At 46.8% G+C, this 18,294-nt stretch overlaps 1 protein-coding gene across 3 annotated transcripts in view; it reads left to right on the top strand.

The window, feature by feature from the left end:
* COX10 (cytochrome c oxidase assembly factor heme A:farnesyltransferase COX10) overlaps positions 1-17,151 on the top strand; it is a 149,431-nt gene extending 132,280 nt beyond the window's left edge. For all 3 annotated transcript variants that reach the window (XM_084492617.1, XM_084492616.1, XM_084492615.1), the window contains 2 exons: positions 2,467-2,699; positions 14,827-17,151. In XM_084492617.1, coding sequence (XP_084348743.1) covers positions 2,467-2,699; positions 14,827-15,269 — 676 coding nt within the window. In that variant the 3' untranslated portion in view covers positions 15,270-17,151. The remainder of the gene's footprint in view (positions 1-2,466; positions 2,700-14,826) is intronic.
* Positions 17,152-18,294: the final 1,143 nt, after the last annotated feature.

Here is an 18,294-nt window from a genome sequence, read left to right as displayed (position 1 = left end):
CCCCTGAGATCTGTGCGACTGTGTACAGACACATACAGACACGATCAAACCGCCTTCAGGAGCTTCCTTTTAAAGAAGCAAAAATTAAGAAACCAAGAAACAAAAATGCGTTTTCATCCACCAGGAACAGAATGCCTTTTCTGGAGGTCTCAATCACGTAACTTCACCTTTCCCTTTCTATAAAGATGCATTTTGTAGTGGGGTTTTTCTGATCCATTGGTCAGCTCTGACAGCAGTGGTGCCAGGGCTGGCCCTGCAGGAAAGGCCGCGGTGACTGGATCCGCCATGGAGGGCCTGGCCTCCTCCTTCCCTCTCCCAAGGAGAGCTGAAGTGCTGGTGTCTGCTGCTTCATCAGTGGCTCATGGTGCCTGGTGCCCCTTTGATTTGGAGAGATGCAGAGGGGTCTTCACTCAATTAGTGAGAAAAGTTCTTGCTGCCTTAGGTCACGCCGCGTCCTCACTGAGGGCTGTGTGCCCCATGGGAGCGGACATGGGCACTCGGCCTCGCAGCGTCGGGCTGGTCTTTTGTCGCCTCTGGAGCACATACTGTGCCAGCCTGGTGTTCATCTGTGTGTCTGACAGTATTTTAGTCAGGAATCAGTCAAGACAGATTTGTTTAACCAAACCCAGTCAGGCTTTCGCTGTAGAGGGGCAACACCTGGAAAGTACAGCACTGGTAGGCAGCGCTGAGGCAGCTTACTGTGCAGGATGTGTTTTGCTGCCTTTCCCGAAAAGAGCACCGCTAGCTGCAAACCCAAAGGGCACAGCTCTGTCTGAATCCTTTCACAGGACCCTCATGGAAACGTTCTCGCATTGGGAACATGGCTTTGTCATTGGGTGGCACAGCGGGGCCCGGCCTGGATCCGCGCTGCCTTTGTAACCCCAAAGCTGCCCACTGAGTGTGAATGTGCTCTGTAACCTGAAATCCAGCGATGGATTTGAAAAGCTGGATAAAATGTTGGGATGTGTCGACTCAGGCAATTTAATTTAAATTGAAGGCAGATCTTTGGTGTGAGATATGCTCGTTTTAGTCCTTGTGGTTGTTTAGTATTTCCATGCAGTATTGGTCTGATGAAGGTTTTAAAAATAAAAATGGGAACAGGAGGATTTTTTTGCTGATAAAACTCACATAAAATCCATCCCCACCAGCAAATTTTCCTTACAAGGGTTGGAGCAGTGCTTGCAACACGTATTTAAGGTTAAGGATTCAGCCAGAGGGTAGGGTAATGGTAGAATACAAAGGCTGCATAGTCTGAAATTAGACAAAACGTGTAAAGCTGAAGTTTACGCAGAGACATTGCTGCAAGCACATGTGTTTTTTGCTGTTATATGTAGGACTAAAAGTGTGTATTTAGCTGCATGGGTTATTTAATGCAACACAGTTAATGGCATTTTCCTCAGGTCTCTCACACCACATTATTCCTCTTAGTGGTATTTGGTTCTCTTCCCGTTTCACCAAATGTCCTTGAACAAGCACAGGTGAAGAGATTTCCACAGCAGCAAACATGTTGATTGGGGTAAGGGAACACAAATAAGGCTTCCTTCGGGTTACATCATGGTGCTTGCTGCCCGCGAAGTGTGGGTTTGGTAGCTGAACAAAAAATCCTTGTTCATCATATTTGGGTGTTTATTGTGGAACTTATTAGCAGAAGTTTACACAGCTTCAGCCACTTTCTTACAGATTTTAACAGGAATTTCCAGCCTTCCCTCGGCTCTTAGCTCTTTTGCAGTAGAAATCAGCAGAAGTGATTAGCATCTTTATTGTTTGGTTCTTTCAGGCAAACCTAAAATATCTTCAGTTAATTTCAGTTACACTTAGAAGATGAGTTTTAATTTTGGTTTTTTTACCGGAATTGCTTTGGTGTGCTACCCTTGCTTAGCAGAGCGTGCAAGCTAAATGGGGACATGGAGAATTCAGCCGCTTTTTGAAAAGCCAAAAAATACTTTATTTCTGTTAGCATAACTTCAAAGTGATTGAATGTACTATTTTCCTCTTAAATGCTTCCTAATTTTATGTCTAACCCTGTTGTATTTCTTCCAAAAGATCCCTTGGAAAATTGCAATCAGTTAAAAATCTGGCAGGCTGCAACCATGCTTGTTCACTCTGAACACAGAGTGCCTTTTCCAGAGGTCAAAATGTACTACTATTAGGATAAAAGAAAATGACCTGCTGGAAGCACAAATTCTACGGGGGGCCTATTGGCCTGCATAGCTTAAATTTGGTCACGAGGATAAAATCATTGCAAACCTGTGGCAAAATTGCCTTGACTGTTTAGAAAGGCTTGCCTTGGGATGGGGGGGAGATGTGAAAATTGGAGTTGGAAGAGTAATAAAAATCCCTAAAAACAACCCAAATCTGATCTTAGCTTTCTGGAGGAGTGGGAGGAAGAGTGAGGGGAGGGGGGCACTAGTAACTCTTTAAGACAAGCTTCTGTGCTAAGCGTGTGCCCCGGCTCTCCTCCCGCAGCCCTCTGCTCGCTGTGTGCTTCGCCGCCTCCTGCGGGGTGCCGGGGATCGCCCTGCTGACGCTGGGAGTCAACCCTCTCACCGGCGCCCTGGGAGCCTTCAACATCTTCCTGTACACGTGCTGCTACACACCCATGAAGAGAATGAGCATTGCCAACACATGGGTGGGAGCTGTCGTCGGTGCCATTCCCCCCGTCATGGGCTGGACTGCAGCTACTGGTAGTCTTGATGCTGGTAAGTGCAAAATCCACGTTCGTGTCGGGGGGAAGCTGCTGTCAGTATTGTCTTTGGGATACCTAAACGTACCTACTCGAAAGGCAGTAAGTAATGATTTTTCTTAAGCACCATTCTTGATGCTTGTTGACCTGACTCTGCTGCAAAAGTAGATCTGTTCCGCTGTTTGTGGTGGAATATAAACTCGTGCAGCACAGTACCAGGAGGACTGAAGAAGCAGGCATGACGGCATCATTCTCCTTATGGGGGCATTTTAGGGGTAAGCAGGAGCTGATAAAAGAATCTCTCCTATAAAATGTGCATTTAGGTCACATTGAAAAGAAAATCTAGAAGGAAAGTAGAGTATTAGCAAATGGGGTTTGCATGGAAGAAAACATGTAATTTGGGGATTAAAACCATACCCACTTAGATCTGACTTACAAGTCAGGAGCTTTCAGCAGGAAAATTCCCAGATGTGTTTACTACTGTCTTTCCCCAGGCCAGAAAATATCCTAGGAAGACTAATTTATTGGTGTATTTTTTAATTGCCCACTTTTAGACTCTTAAGTTATAAATGTTCCTTTCCCCCCTCCTTGAAAAGCAAACAAAAAATTCTATTTTAGTAACTGTGAACCATTTTTACATCCCTCATAAAACACTGATCTCTTCAGCAGCTAAACTCTGACACAATTAGGGCTTGTTTTTCCTGCCAGCTAGAAACTAAAGAATCAAAGTGGTTATAGTTATATTCTGCATAGTTGTATTCTGAAGAAACGCATGAAGTTCAATTAGCAGGTCTGTTAAGAATTTTTTAGCACACACTCATCCCACAGTGTGGCATATTTAAGGTTTGAATAATACTTTCAACAAGAAGGCTTTTAACCAGAAATTATCAGAATCTGTGCAAGATCCATAGCACACCATTCTTCATTTATGCTGCATGCTTGCTATAAACGTCAGGCTGTGCTGGCTGTGTGTACACATGTTCCGATACAGATCTAATCCAGAGCTAGGATGAAGGGGTTGTTTGTTTTGATAGTTGTGCGTACTACTTCTGTACAAACATTTATGTCTCTGAAAATCGTCTTTTTTTATATATATATTTAGACATATAAATGATATGTATGTGCATGTGTAGTGTCTCACGTTAAGGAGTGCATAACAGACATCATTAGAAGCTCTGTATTTCTCAAAAGAGAATGAATTAAAAGCAAAATGAATGCATATTTTTAAGAACTATATCATTCTGACTGCTGTGGTGTAGACCCTGGATCTGAGGATGTTTAGGAATTCCTGTGTTGGTTTTGGCATCTCATTGCAGAGCTGATCCTGTAAGATGTTTCTCTTGTGCCCATGCTTCCCCTGCAAAGTCCAGCCAGGAGCGAGGAGCTGCGGCTTCCCGGGAGGCATTGCTGTAGAGCTAAACCACTGCTGTTAGAGCCCACTGCGTTAAAGGGAACTGGCAGCGGTGTTTGCTATCTTTAATTGTCTTTTATCATCATGATATAACTTGCTTTTCAAGACCTATTTCTCAAAGAGCTACTTTGTACCTGTGCAGCAATCAGCAGAGAGCACGATCCGTGTCCCATACAAGCTTTTCCTATCTGTTGGCAACTAACGGTGTGCACGTGCTGTGCTGCGGAGGGGATAATCTCTGGCACTGCTGCAGTCTGTGGAAGATGACAACTTTTAAATCACCCAAGAAGATTTTGCCAGAACACAATGATCTGTGCTGGTGTGTAACCTGCTGTTGTACTGGTTTTTCTGGTTAGCTAAAACTTTCTGCAGTCATCTCTGTCCATGTCAGCAGGGCCAAACAGCTTGGTTAATGAAAGAAATGCTATTGGGCTGATACCCCAGTAGTCTTGTAATGAAGCGTGTTTGAGGAGACACTTGAAAATGGTGGCCTGAATGTAGTATTTTAATGCATTTCGGTATTAATAATAATAATAATTAGAAAAGTAGTAAAAAAAAAAACAAAACTGCATTGTTAAGTACAGTTTTCAGTCTTTTGCATTCTGCTACTACAAAATAAAAGAGCTCAGCACCTGGAAGACTCCATCCCACCTGGAGCACAAATGTGCATCCTCATGCACACACTTGTGACGTGCAGACCTGCATCCCTTCTCTAACCAGCCTACCCACAGTTGTTGAGCTCATTAATAATGTGTAATTAGCTTGGAGACTTAACCTAGTTTTAAGCAGAGGTGTGAAAATGCATTTGCACCTCGTTTAAAAAGAAAAAAAAATGAAAGAAAGAAAGAAAAGAAAAGAAGATTGATTATTCCACTGAATAAGGAAGAGGAATGTGAAGGAAGGGAGTTAGAAAGCTAATGAGAAGGAAGGTGCTCCCGGCTTAACTGGCCTTTTTTGAGTTTACATTTCATTATGGATTTTCTCTCCTTGTAATCTTCTCACAGCAGCCACATTGTTGTACATGTTGCTGGTTGTAGAGGAAACAGTATTTAAGTGTAGACCTTTCATTACTGTTTGAGGGGATAGCCAAGTGTTACACCACACCAGTTCGTGCCCTAGCACAGCCCCTCCTGCACCCTTCTCGATGTCCAGGGCTCGGTGGCAGCGCTGCGAGGTGATCTTGCCATCTGAGCTGAAGGCGATTCCTAGTTTCTGATTCCAGAGATAATAAGAAAATGTCTCAGATTTGAGCAGCCTGGCTTTCATTTGTCCTCATTTTATTTGTAACTCCCTTATTTCAAAGGTAATTCCTCGACAGATTCTTGCAGAAGAAACAAATACTGCATTTTTGCAGATAAAAATCTGAGACCTTCTATCTCCAGTGATGCAAATAAGTACTTATATTTCTTACCCTACGTATCTGCTGCAGATCTGGTGATTCCCAGTGATGCTTGCTTCCTTTTCTGTCCCTGATAGGTCTTTAATTATATGCTCTTAAGCCTGATTGAGCATCCTGCCCCCAACCCTGGATTTTGTGCCAATGCAATTTAGGGAAAACCTCACATTTCAAAAGAGAAAGATAAGGTTATCTCTGGGAAGATGTGGAATTCTTTGTTGTGGGTTTGGGGCTTTTCTGTGTGTGTTTTTTTTTAATGGCAGCTGTTTGAAACTGATGAAAGATTGGGAATGTTAACATTTCCTCGCTGGGTGATCCGAGTGCAGGTGAGATGGTCAAAGGTGCGTGATAAATGTAATTTATCACATAGATATCACTACCACATATCTGGTGTATTTATGCAGAACTTAACTGCCAGCCTGTGATTTGCAGCAGCATGTTTGCTTCCTTGAAAGCAGACTTCATTGCTCCTTTGTGGTACTATTTATTTATGAAGATATTTGTTTTTCTAGTAAATCTAGACTCCCTCAAATTATTTCTGCTGATTTTTTGAAGGAAGGACTAGCAGGAAAATAATGAAACACACTTAAAGCCCTAAGTGATCGCATAAAGACAGGAGGAAGAGGCAAAGCTCAGCAGAGCCCTGCCACGTGCAAGGTCCGGGTTCTGCAGTGCTCCTGTGGGTGCCGTGCTGCTGTTGAGCCTGTGCGATGCCATCGTGCAGATGTCTGGAGGAAGTACCAGAGCTATTTATCTTGGCATGCGAGGGGCATACGTATGCGTGCTTTAAATTACCCTTGCATTGCTGTTCTGCCTCCCCAGCCTAACGCTGCTGCTTGCTTGTTAACAGTGTTTGTTGCCCATCTTAACTTGTTATTTTTAGTTAGCAGACAAATAAATCTGCGGTGAGCATTTCCGAGCGCCACAGCCCGTGTTTGCTTCTACACGTTTCGCACTTCTTCCGCTCCCCTCCCTGTGCTCCTACACAGGCGGCTCAGTCCCAGCCTGCGGTGTCGCTGCCTCGGAGCGGAGCAGTTCAGCGCCACGGCGTTGGTGTGAACCACCCAGTTGGATGGAAGTGACAGGCAGGGGTCCTCAACATAATGTGCTTATCAGTTAAGGGGATTTATTCTGAGTAGGTGGCAGTGGCACAGCAGATAACGGCCCTGACACAACAGCAGACATTACAGACCCACGGTGGCCTGGAGCCATAGGTATTACTGCACCAAAGAGTGTTTATCTCAAGAGACTATTTAGTTTATCTCAGATGCTCCACTTCTGGTCTCGTTTTCCTGAAAGACATCTTGTACTGATTTTCATTCATTTTCAGAAATTTAAATAATTCCTGGGGGCTATGGAATTTATAGACTGCGTATCAATTGTAATCATTTGGAGGCTGATTTTTAAATTGCCTTTACTTTGTAATTCAAATTATGTTGTATGGTAGACATTAATTATGTCAGCCAACATCTATTTACAAATGGGGATTTAATAACGGGCAGTTCTTATCAGCTAGTGACATTTGGCAGATGGATAGTTTCAGGAACAAAAAAAAGAAAACAGGGCACGGGGGGGGGCTGTGGCCCAACCTGTCAGTGCCTGAGGTCTCCGATACCTTCCCTGATGTAGCATTTGGCTGCCAGGAGGAGGGAGAGCAAAGCAACAGCTTAATTGCTTGCAAAATAAGCGTGGACATCTCAGTGTCCCAGCCTTTCTAGCTGAGCACTGAGCTTTCTGAGCCCCTCAAGGTGGGAGCTGCCCTGCGGGTGGGGGCTTCAGCCACGAGCTCCCTCCAGCAACATCAGCTGTGCAGGGTTTCACTTCTCAGACGAAAGACAACGAGATCTGTGGTCTGTTACAAAGGGAGCAGGGATGTTCATGTTATCGACATCTGAGAATTGGAAACTGGGGGCCAGGAGTGTGCTTTGTGTGGGTAGGAACTGTAAAAAACAGGGTGGAGGGACAGGACTAGTAAGCAGCTGGTCTGAATTTAGGACAAAAGCTGGTGAGCTTTTTTTATTCTTTCCATCTTCAAAAGAGACAAGCAGCAGCTCCAGCAGTGGGGCACCTGGAGGGACTGTCCCCAGGAATTCAGAGGCTGCACCCCAGTACCCACATCCCTGCCCTGTGCAGCGGCGCACAGCACCCCCAGGAGGTGCTCAGGATGGTGCACAGCACCCTCAGGAGAAGGCACCAGCCGGGGGCTACAGGAGGGGCTCCCACTTTGGAGCCTGGAAGAGGCTGTCGATGGGGAGCCCCTGCGTGGCTCTACAGTTTTGCCGTCCTCTGCTGAACCCGGTCCTTCGGCAAACTTTGGCAAATGCTTCCTGGACGTATTTGCACAAATGAATGCTCTGGTAATTCCATCGTAACCACCAGGCTTGCATTTTTTGTGGTGTATGTTGCTGGGGTAGCTGAGACGAGTTATGTAGGGCATTGTTTTACGCAACCGTGGCTGTACAATGAAAGGTGTTTCCCTGTGGGGCTGTCAGCAGCAATAACCGGTTGTGTGTTGCACAAAACTGTGCGTGCCTGCGTGTCTCTGTATGTGATATCTTCACCTGTACGCAGTATCTGCACACGGCAGCTATCTTTCTCCCCATGGCGAGCACACCTGAGGACATCTGGCTTCCTTCTGCTAAAACCAGCGGCCAGCAACGTTCCCTGGAGGTGAGAAACCCCATTGCCAACTTCATTTCCTACTCGTGGTGGACACCGAGGGTGCTCCTCTTCTTCTGCCAACAGAGCGCGCACACCCCAGCACCCCTCCCCTTTACCTGCTCCCACAGAGAAATCTCCTGCAGCCCTGAGACGGTCCTGCTCCGCAAGCCTTTTGTGCCACCCCTCAAAAGAGCCACCTATAGAAACCCATGACCATGAAGCTTTGTAGCTTTGCCACGCTCTCCCCTGCACAGCCTTGAGGCTCACAAAGACAGCCGAGCGCCGCAGCCCGCCACATTGTCCATGGCGAGGGACCTTGTGCAAGGCTTTGGAAGCGACACCTTTCTTTTTTTTTTTCCTCAAGGCTGCTTAGCCACTCGCGTGTCATCTGGCGCAAGCAATAGCATGTGCTTTTGTTTCCCCGTGGAGGCAGAAGTGCCGGTTGTTGTCTTGCTCTGCTGCTAATGTAGGAAACGCCGCAGTGGTAAAGTACGGGGGAATTTGTCTCGGTTTGGTTAAGGTTTGTGAGCAGATAATTCCTAAATGCCTTTGTGGCTGAGAATGCTTCGTAATCACGAATTAAGATGTAAATTTTGTAGAGCTAATCCCATTTCTGCTCCTGAAGACAATGGTAAAAATTAAATAGTAGGTAAAATGTTTCCTCGGGGAGATTTTATCAGGGCAGTATCTTGAACACGTGTAATCTGAGGCCAATTGATTTACCCTAATAGTTATTTTCCATCACTGAAACAAGCTGAAGGAAAGATCCCAATTAGTGCGTGCCCCGACTGCTGCACAAACAGAAGACGCTGCCGGCAGCTTTGTGAAGCAGTTCCTACAGGACAGCGGTGCTATGGGTGCCAAGTGTTTGCCCCAGCTCCTCCAGATAACCCTGGGGATATTTGGTGTGTCACTGTACCTGCAGTGGGCAGAACGGTTATGATGAGATTTCACAATCTGCCTTTACACCTGTAATTGCTGCGTAGTTAGAAATCTCCAGGGAATCTCCTGGGTTAGACCTGTTGTGAACACACTCGGAAGCCAGAAAACAAAAGCTTTAAAAGCTCTGGGGGTGTACCGAGTACGTTTCCTGCCGTTGTGACAGCCTGTAAAGAGCCCGCAGAACCATGGTGAAACCTTTTGGACCGGTTATGTCAGATTTCTTGTAGAAAAGGTGAAAAATGCAGTTGGAGACAGCATGGTTGCTCCAAGCAGGTGGATACAGCTGGAGCAGTTCAAGGCTCGGAGCTCTAATCTACCTTGTCTGGCTTAAAGAGGAGCAATTTGTTCGACATCTCTTAGCTGAGGAGAGCCAGTTGTGTGCTATCAAGTAAAACGGTGTGTGGTTGTTTCCTGACTACAGTCCATTAAGAGGCGAAGCTTAGGCTACCAAAGCCTTCCCCTCCTGACAGGAGCCAACCTCAGAGCAGTTTCCTAGAGACAAAAGGCCGGTGCTTCCCTCTAATAAGGCGGGGAGCTACCGAGGTCTGGAAATAATTTGAAAATTCCTTCGCATTATTCAAGGCAGAAGAATTACTAAAATTGTGCTTTAAGCAAAACAGCATTCTTAGGTTGCCAAGGCAGTAAACACCAGCTTTGGGAAATGCAATAAGATTTCAACATCTGTTTTGGAGCTGATATTTTAACCATTCTGTGTTTATTTTAATGCCTGGTTGGCCAGTTCCCAGTCATACATACACAGCACCAAAGAAACGACAGAAGGAGCGAGTCCATTCCTGAACTGATGCTACACATCAGCTCCCCCTTCTTTCTGTTTCTTTTTTTGTTGGTTTATTGTCCTGGTTAAGTATCTGGCTGTTTGTCCTGCCCAGAGCTTGCAAGCGATAGCAGAGGTTTGCAGGTCCCTGGGTGAGAACAGAAGGCACCGTGCGTGCCCTAAAGAGCAGCGGGAAGGACAAGAGGACAGAATAAGCTGCTCATCTGGGTGTTTTCAGGAACACGGTGTCGACACAGCAGCGGCCCTGCAGATAACCTTGGGCATGTTTGCCCCAGCGTGCGCAGGCAGCGCCGCGCTGGCAGGACTCCAGCCCGAGGCACCGAGCTCGTGCCTGGGGCTCCAGCCTCTGCCCTCTCTTGCTCCGCTCCTGTTCTGCCCTGGAACAACTCGCCCACAGAAAGTTTGCGGAGAATTTCGATCACATCGTCCCAGAGTCTTGTGCCTTGTTATAAAGTGGGAAACTGAACGAATTCAGCTGTGGGTGAAATCATCGCGCTGCTCCACGTGCCAGCTGTACGCTGCAGACAGCACTGTGATGGTGGGAGGCATCGCCTGCCAGCAGGAGCCCTGCTCAGACGAGGGCTTCAGAGAGCAGCGTCCTCAGCGGGGGGGTCAGCAGGAGCCAGAGGTTACTTCTGCCCTGCAGGGGTTGAGAGGTTTGCAGTTCTCGGGTTAGTTTATATGAAGGAAACTGTTCAGATCAATGCTTCCAGCAAGATTTCTCTTGGCACTGTTGCTCAGCAGGGAATGTGCCCACCGTTTCTTCAGCAAGAGATATTTGGGTTGGAACAGACTCTGGGTCCTTCACAGGACATGAGGAGCTTGGGAGACTCTGCTAGGGATTTGGGGGACTGCACTAGGGACCGGAACATCCCTGGCAATGCCAGGGCAGGCAGGACAAGAAGCTGTTGCTGTGTGCTTGCCCTTCTGTCCCTGTGTCAGCCGGTGGCCAGGGCTCACACCCCAAGAACCATCTCTTGGCCAGGGCTCACACCCCAGGAGCCATCTCCCATTTATTTCCCTTAGCAGAGAGTCAGGGATGGAGCAGGCTCAGGTGCTCCCTAGCTTGGGTTTTGGGACGTCCTGCAGATGAGGTGTCACCATAAACCACTTTAAAAGGAATAAAGCACAGAATTTTAATCAACATTTTGAGGTACTGCAAGGCCTTCTTGACACCATGAACAGCATAACTTCAGAGGTGGATGCTTCTTGTTCTTGTATTTTGAGAATTAGACTGTCAGCTACTGCAGCTTGAAAGCCCGGCATCACTAGTTGCTCTTGGAAGTCACCTCACTGTTATTTCCAACTCTTACTCAAATTTGTTGAACCTTAAAATGTCTTGCCAAGCAGTTTCCCAATGTCTGTGGAATTTAGTCTCTTGTTTGTTTTAGGAAAGGTGCAATTTATAGAGCTTCAGTATTTTACTAGATAAAAATATATTTACAGAAAGAAATAACCATTTTCCACCTTCTTCAGCTCCCGTTGACATTTTGGCTTTATCTTAGATATTAAAATAAAATAAAAATCTCAGCTTGTTCTTGTTTATTAAAAAGAAGATCTATTATTACTATTTAAGTACTTTTAAAAGAATTTAAGAAAAAAAAATAATAGCTTAACCTTAAAATTCATGATGAGTGGTAAAATCTGTTCTTTAACTCTGCGCATGCTATAGGGACATACCTGGTCCTTTGCAAGGCTGGCTTTCCAGATGATTTAAGCTAATACAAGCCAATTAAACAATGGGAACTGAAGTGAAAACACTTTATGGCTATTTTGCACCTAACAGTGAAAGAATACTGGGTCCTGTCTCCCTAAACAGACTCCATTTGGTTTCGGAGATCAAACAGGACTCCTCTGCCAAGTTATGGGGTTTATACGGGGCTGCTTGCAGCTCTCACACTGGGGAGGCAAAGAGTTTGGAGGTGGTGATAAACGGGCTCAACTTGCAGTTATTCAAAATTCAGCCAAAGAGGCAAAAGAGTGTGGGATATCCCTGAGGTCTTGCCATGCATAACCACTTAGGGAGAGCTGGAGATCTTAGGGGTGTTTCGTGCTGGCTGGTGTGTGCTCAGGACTTTCATGTGCCACGGAGGAGCCAGGGGAGCTTGGGGATGGAAAGTCTGGATAAAAATCCAGAGCTCCACATGTATCTGCTGTGAACAACCTCGCCTGGTCTTCACTTAATTATAAGCTCTGTGGAGAAAAAGGAGATTTGCTTTGATTAAACCGAGTTCCCAAATTGTTGGGAACTACTCGGAAGAAACAGCAGACTGCAGGGTTTTGAACCAGGTAATTCTCCAGTCAGTCTCACTACAGTATTGCTTAAAAACGCAACTGACCTAATTATGACACAGTTAACATGCATCTAGTAATTACTGAGTATTACTGTGTCTGCTCTGGGCTTGACAGGACTCCTGCTTGGGGCTTATTTGTTGCTGAATCGTCCTTCACCGTGTGCTGTGCCTTGCAAGTCGTCGGTCTTGTGTGACACTTGGAAATCTCCGACAGCCTGGCAATCTCCAAAGGAAATTGCAGGATGTCCAGGGCACATGGGAAACTAACAAAAAGACCGGGCCAGTTAAAATCTTCATAATGGGCTATTAAATTGTTTTACTGTTCAGCTTCTCTGTAAAATATCAATTATCTCAATGGTTGTAATGTAATCAAAGCAATTAAATTCCAAAGGCTTGCATGTAAAAACCAGAGCTTTGTAAATGGGAGCCCAGCCCCAAGTAGTCGGGTTGCCCTGTTTGTGTTTCAGAGTTTCTCCAGATGACTATTTTTTTAATGGTGTTACAGTTTGAGAACCGTAAAAGCGTTCTGTGTGCTTGAGGTTTAGGGCGTGTTTGGAGCTTGGCTGCAGACGGCGTTTGAAGAACCGAGCAGGGAAGGCGGCCTCGCAGCCCGTGCCGGGTCCGTGGGAAGCGGGGGCAGCCTCTGTGCGAATCCTGGCCCTGGCTCCAGCCCCGCACGTTTCCTCTGCCGCTGGGGAACTGCAGCTTGCCGTTCCCAGCACTGCACAAACCGACAGCCTGATGTCCCCGAAGCACCTCGGATGCGAGACTTGACGGGTATTCCCATCCCAGTTTTATCACGTTCAGGATCTTGCCTCTGGTGATATGTTTTACAAGAGCAGGAAAAAGCTAAAGAATGATATATTGCAGGAATGTTTTCCCCGTGATTTCTCCTGGAGTAGGGTGAAACTGAGGAGCTCCTTGAGGAAGTTTTATTTCAATTTATTTGAGTGAAGCCTACTCTGTTCGGTTTCAGCAGAACTGAACCAAATCCTGTCTTGTTAGGGTCAACATCGCTGTTGCTGGCACTGGCCATGAAATTAATGGTGACTTTGGGGTGCACCATTTGAACCATCTTATGAAGTTCTGATTTAGAGGAGGCACTAAGCATTTGTCCCCTGGGATTAAGGTTTTGGGAGGGTCAGATGGCAGGATCTGCAAATGTTTTTGACCATAGGCCAGGAAATCACCTGAATTCGTATCAGGCAGCGTTGTTCTGCAAGCTGCATGCTCACTACATCTCTATCTCCGTGCTTAAGGTAATCAACTTTTAGAGGCTTGCACTAACCTAGCGGAGGTGTTGCTTACTTAGTTTAAAAAGGGACGAGCCAGGTCTTCTACACCACTGCTGTGTCTTGTAGGCAACTGGAAACCTGCATGAGGTCTAACGGTGATGTTGGTAGTCGGGTGATGGTTGGACCGGGTGATCTTGAAGGTCTTTTCCGACCTTACTGATTCTAGGATTCCGTTCCTTCACTTGTTGATAAAGTAGGGCAAAAAAAAACAAACAAAACAAAAACAAAACTTCCAAATCAAATTACTCTAATCATTATTTGCACGGCAACACCACTGCATGGCATGCTGCGTAAGACAGGAGCTGGATGTGCCCAGCCCCAAGGAACATGCAGCCAAAACAGTCAGAGAGAGGACAAACCTCAGAGCAGTGCCACTTCTGTCGACTCATTAAGCAAATGATAGATTTGCAGCTCCAAGTGAGAAGTAGTTTCCATAGAGGATGAACTTGTGGAAGCAGGAAGATGCAAAGAAAGTGTTAATGCTGGAGCGGAGTGCTTGGGAGCTGGGGAAATGGGAGGAAAATCCAGGAATGCTCATAATGTGCAACAGCCTTGGGGGATTTTGGTGTCTTCAGTCAGAAGTGATCAGAGTTTAGTCTGAGGGCCTCCTTGAAGCTCACTGAAATCAGCATAAGCTCCTTCTGCCTTGATAAGACCTGTATCGTGTCCTGGGGATAGCTGGAACAGTGCTGAAAATGCTGTGTGCTCATAGCTGCTTTTGCAACGTATAAGTGGCTGGTCGGTGTGAGCTGTTACTCGCTGAGGTTATTTGCACGTTACTGGAGCTGCTCTGGAGCCCGGTCCTCCACCTGCTGTCACCTCGTTAGCCACTTGTGCCAGTTCTGCTGCCCCTGGGGTCCATGGTCGAAGCACGGCCCTGCTGTGTGCACTCTCCTCCTGTCGTGCAGCAGACAAACAGGCTCTGGGGGTGCTGGCCCAGCTCTCTGGAGGAGATGAGCTTCTCCTCCTCTGCTCCCACCGAGCGGGGCCCCCGTTTCTGGGCAGCAGCACAGCCGTGAGGCAGCGCTCGGCCCCTGGGCTTCCTCTGGATGCACCAACTAGGGGACAAAAGTGGGAGAGATGCAGCAGTGGTGCATTGGGAAGAAGCAGCTTGTTGAACTGATCTGCAAATTAAGAGTGGCAAAAGCAGAAGAACCACCAAGCTTGACTCTGTGTAAGTGCTGTTGAAAGCAGAGCATGCCTCGTTCTGCAGGGAGCATGGAGCAGGTTTGTAGCACTGACTTTTTGCAAAAACAAGCCCTGTATCTGCCGAGGTCTTCCTGCAGCACTTGTGGTGGCCCAGCTGGGCCCTCTAACGCCCGTTTTCCTTCTCTCTGTCCCACTGCAGGTGCGTTACTGCTGGGAGGAATCCTCTACTCCTGGCAGTTCCCTCATTTCAACGCCCTGAGCTGGGGGCTGCGGGAAGATTACTCCCGAGGAGGTTACTGTATGATGTCCGTGACCCACCCGGGGCTGTGCAGGCGGGTGGCTCTGCGGCACTGCGTGGCCTTAATCGGACTCTCCACGGTGGCTCCCGTCCTCGACATCACCACGTGGACTTTCCCCATCATTTCACTCCCCATTAACCTCTACATCTCCTACCTCGGCTTTCGGTTCTACAGGGATGCAGACCGCAGCAGCTCCAGGAAGCTCTTCTTCTGCAGTCTGTGGCATTTGCCAATGCTGCTGCTCGTCATGTTCTCCTGCAAGAAGTCTTTGCTGGAGAAGGAAGAAAAAGGCGATCTGCACGGTGGAAGTCACGGGAGGGCTATGGAAATGAGATTGCCTTAAATGTCAATGATTTGTCATCCTCATGACACATCAGGTAGTGTATTTTAGTAGTTACAAGGGGGAAACCTGTGGGATTTGTTTGAAGAAGAATCATTTGTGCCTGGTGACCACTTCATGCGATGATTTTCTATTTTCTTCTCAAAGGGAATAGACAGGAGAGCTTTGAGCATTCACGGGCCACAGGCCCATTCATTCACTCACCACAGATTAAAATTTTGCCTGTGTCAGAAGCACACACTTCCGGATGCCCTTCCACGGCCTTTGTGAGTCTTGATCTCTCACCTCGTGGATGGGTCTTCGCTTAGCAAGTCACAAGCGCACACTCACTGACCGCCAGCACTGGCAGCCTTGGCGAAGAAGTCAGGAAGCGACAAATGAATGATTTATCACCCCTGCCCCAAGCATCCTTTCCAAATTAAGCTTTAAGGCTCATGATGGGCTGGGTGAGCTTGTATTGTCTCGGTCTATGCCGTCCCTGCTCTGTTATTACACAGAAACCTTCCGTTTCTGAGCCTTTTTCCTATCAGTTACTTCTCCCAAGATTTTCCATGCACCCTAGGATATTTGTAGCTTTCACCTAGCTTTCACAATGCTTTCACAATGCTAAACGAGTTAAGAAAACTGTCTTTCAGCACACTACACATCAGCATTTAAACAACCTCCAGATGAGCAGCTATTCCGTAGCATATACTTGAACACACTCTTAGCCATTTTCCTACTACATCCATCACAGTGAATTTCCAGCTCCCATGTGGTTTTACATCATTAAGGTTTGAGCCCTGTGTGCCAGATCTTTGGCTGGTAAAAACTGCCATTGCAAGCTTTGAAAAGGTGTAGGAGGAGGGGAGCAGATCTCAGTCTGGTAGCTGTAAGACGTTTCTGTGCTGATGTGTCCTGTGCCAGCCCGTTCGGTCCCAGTGTCCTTGAAAGAGCTCTGGACTTGCATCAAGAATTTGAACGGTATCTGGTGGCCTACGACTGTGGCTCAGAGAGAAGGTCTCGCTTGGGGTTTGTCATCAGTAAGGAAACACATTTTATAGGAAAAAAAAATGTTTAGGATTTTTTTCTAATATTGTACCGTTCAAATTGCTGATGCAGCCAGTGTCTCTCAAAAGAACGGTTGGGGATAGTCCTGTTAGGAAGATGCATTGTCTTTGTTAAATGATGCGATGGAATGTGTCCCTAGGCACGGTGCAACGTGGCTGTGATGCCAGTCCGGGGCTGTGGCTCACCCTCAGCATACCTGGGGCTGGCTGCGAGCAGCTGGGATGCTTCCAAACACGCCGGCATCCCGTGTAGACAAAGGCCATGCTCCAGTTTATTGTGGTAGTTAATGCCTGTTATGACTTGATGCGTTTCCATGCCAAGATTTCTTTCCCATGTGGGGAGAACTGGGCAGCACAGTTGTACATCGACCCAGAGATGCAGCAATATCTGAAACAGGAGACAGTTCCCTAACCCGATCCCGAAGAAAGCCCTTCAAGAGACGTCACAAATCTGCCACCCTGTGTGTATCAAGCTGCCATAAAATCTTCCCTGGCGGCTTTAATGCTCCAAGCCCAACTTCTGGTCTCAGTTACGCCGGTGTAAATCAGGAGTGACACCGGTAACCTCTGTGCTGCTGGCGGAGGTGCTCCGCAGGAGCAGAGCCACCTGTTTTACATGGCTCTTAAATAATCGGTTGCAAGATTTCCCGGCTCTCTCAAGTGATTGCAGATGACAGGATTGAGTTCCCAGTTTCTGGGCATCTCCATCATTCTCAAGTTACCGGGGGGAACGCTTCGTGCAAGTATCTGGAAACTGTACAACTGTACAACTTCTTAATTTGTTTTAAAAGTGCATTCAGTCTTCTCGGCAATAAAGTGCATACTGTACAAAAAGAGAGGAGTGCTCGGAAGCTGTTTTTAAACAACTGATGTGTAATTGAAACTCTGGTACTGTTCGGTTAATTGCAAAGTTACTTGATGATAGTTTTGTGGCATTTCTCCCAGCACCAGTATTCTTCTTGATCTTTGCAAGAGTGAGGATGGCTTGCAAAATACTGGGTTATTGTGCAAAAAGCACACTGCAATAGATTGCATGTGAATGGAAAGAGTTTGAGCAAAACCAAAGAATTTGGTGAACCTTTAGCTGGGAGAGGAACCTGAAAATAGCAGATGGCTCACAAAAACCTCAGGATTGGCTCCCAGAGGCAGAAAGCAGTGCTGAAACAGGAGGGTTGTGGTTTTCTCCTAAGTCATGATTGAGCCTGGCCTTAGGATGGCCTGCAAGTACGGGGTGCTGTCCTGACAGTCAATTTTGATTAAAGGACCTGAGGACATGCCTGTGGTTCAGTTTTGAAGAGTGGACATCTTCATTTCTTGGGCCAGAATGTGTAACATTCACGGGTTTTCAGGCTAGACGGGAGCTTTGTAATCATTGCTGAGTGTCTGCAAAATGCAGGTCACGAAATTGCACCACCATCTCCGCGCCTGGTCGGTCTGGCCTGAAGGGAGAGCATCTTTCTGGGATGCGTGGATCCGGAATTTACAGGTAAGAAATACCATTTATTTACTTACTTATTGGTAGGAGAAAAAAACTGTCTTTTTTCAGCCAGGAGGTGTTCTGTGCCATGCTGTAAAATGGCCACATATCAGGTATGGATGAAGACATTTAACCACCTACAGGAATTTTTGCTGTTGTTCGTACTGTGAAAATGAAAACTGCTAAATGGAAACCTCGGGTACGTACAGACAGCGTGGTAGGTGTGTGAGGTGTCCATTTCAGCATTCAGGGTGCTGCTGTGGGAATGAGACAGGTTCTGAAACTGCCTGCCCACATCCCAAGGTGTTTGTGATCGCTGTGACCCTGCATCCAGGATTAACACAGCTCTCCCTGCTCCAGCACTGCTGATGTTAGTGCCTAAATGCTGCAAGGAAAGAGCAGGTGAGGGGCATGCTGGTGACTTGCTGTGATTGTAAATGCCGGGGGCTAAAGCTGGGCTTCCTGCATCTCTGTCCTGGACCCTGCAAGCACTGGGTTGCTT

This window comes from Aythya ferina (genome assembly GCF_964211825.1).
Source record: "Aythya ferina genome assembly, chromosome: 18".
Classification (NCBI taxonomy): domain Eukaryota; kingdom Metazoa; phylum Chordata; class Aves; order Anseriformes; family Anatidae; genus Aythya; species Aythya ferina.
Note: the sequence above shows the minus strand (reverse complement) of the source record. Positions and strands in the feature narration are given on the sequence as shown.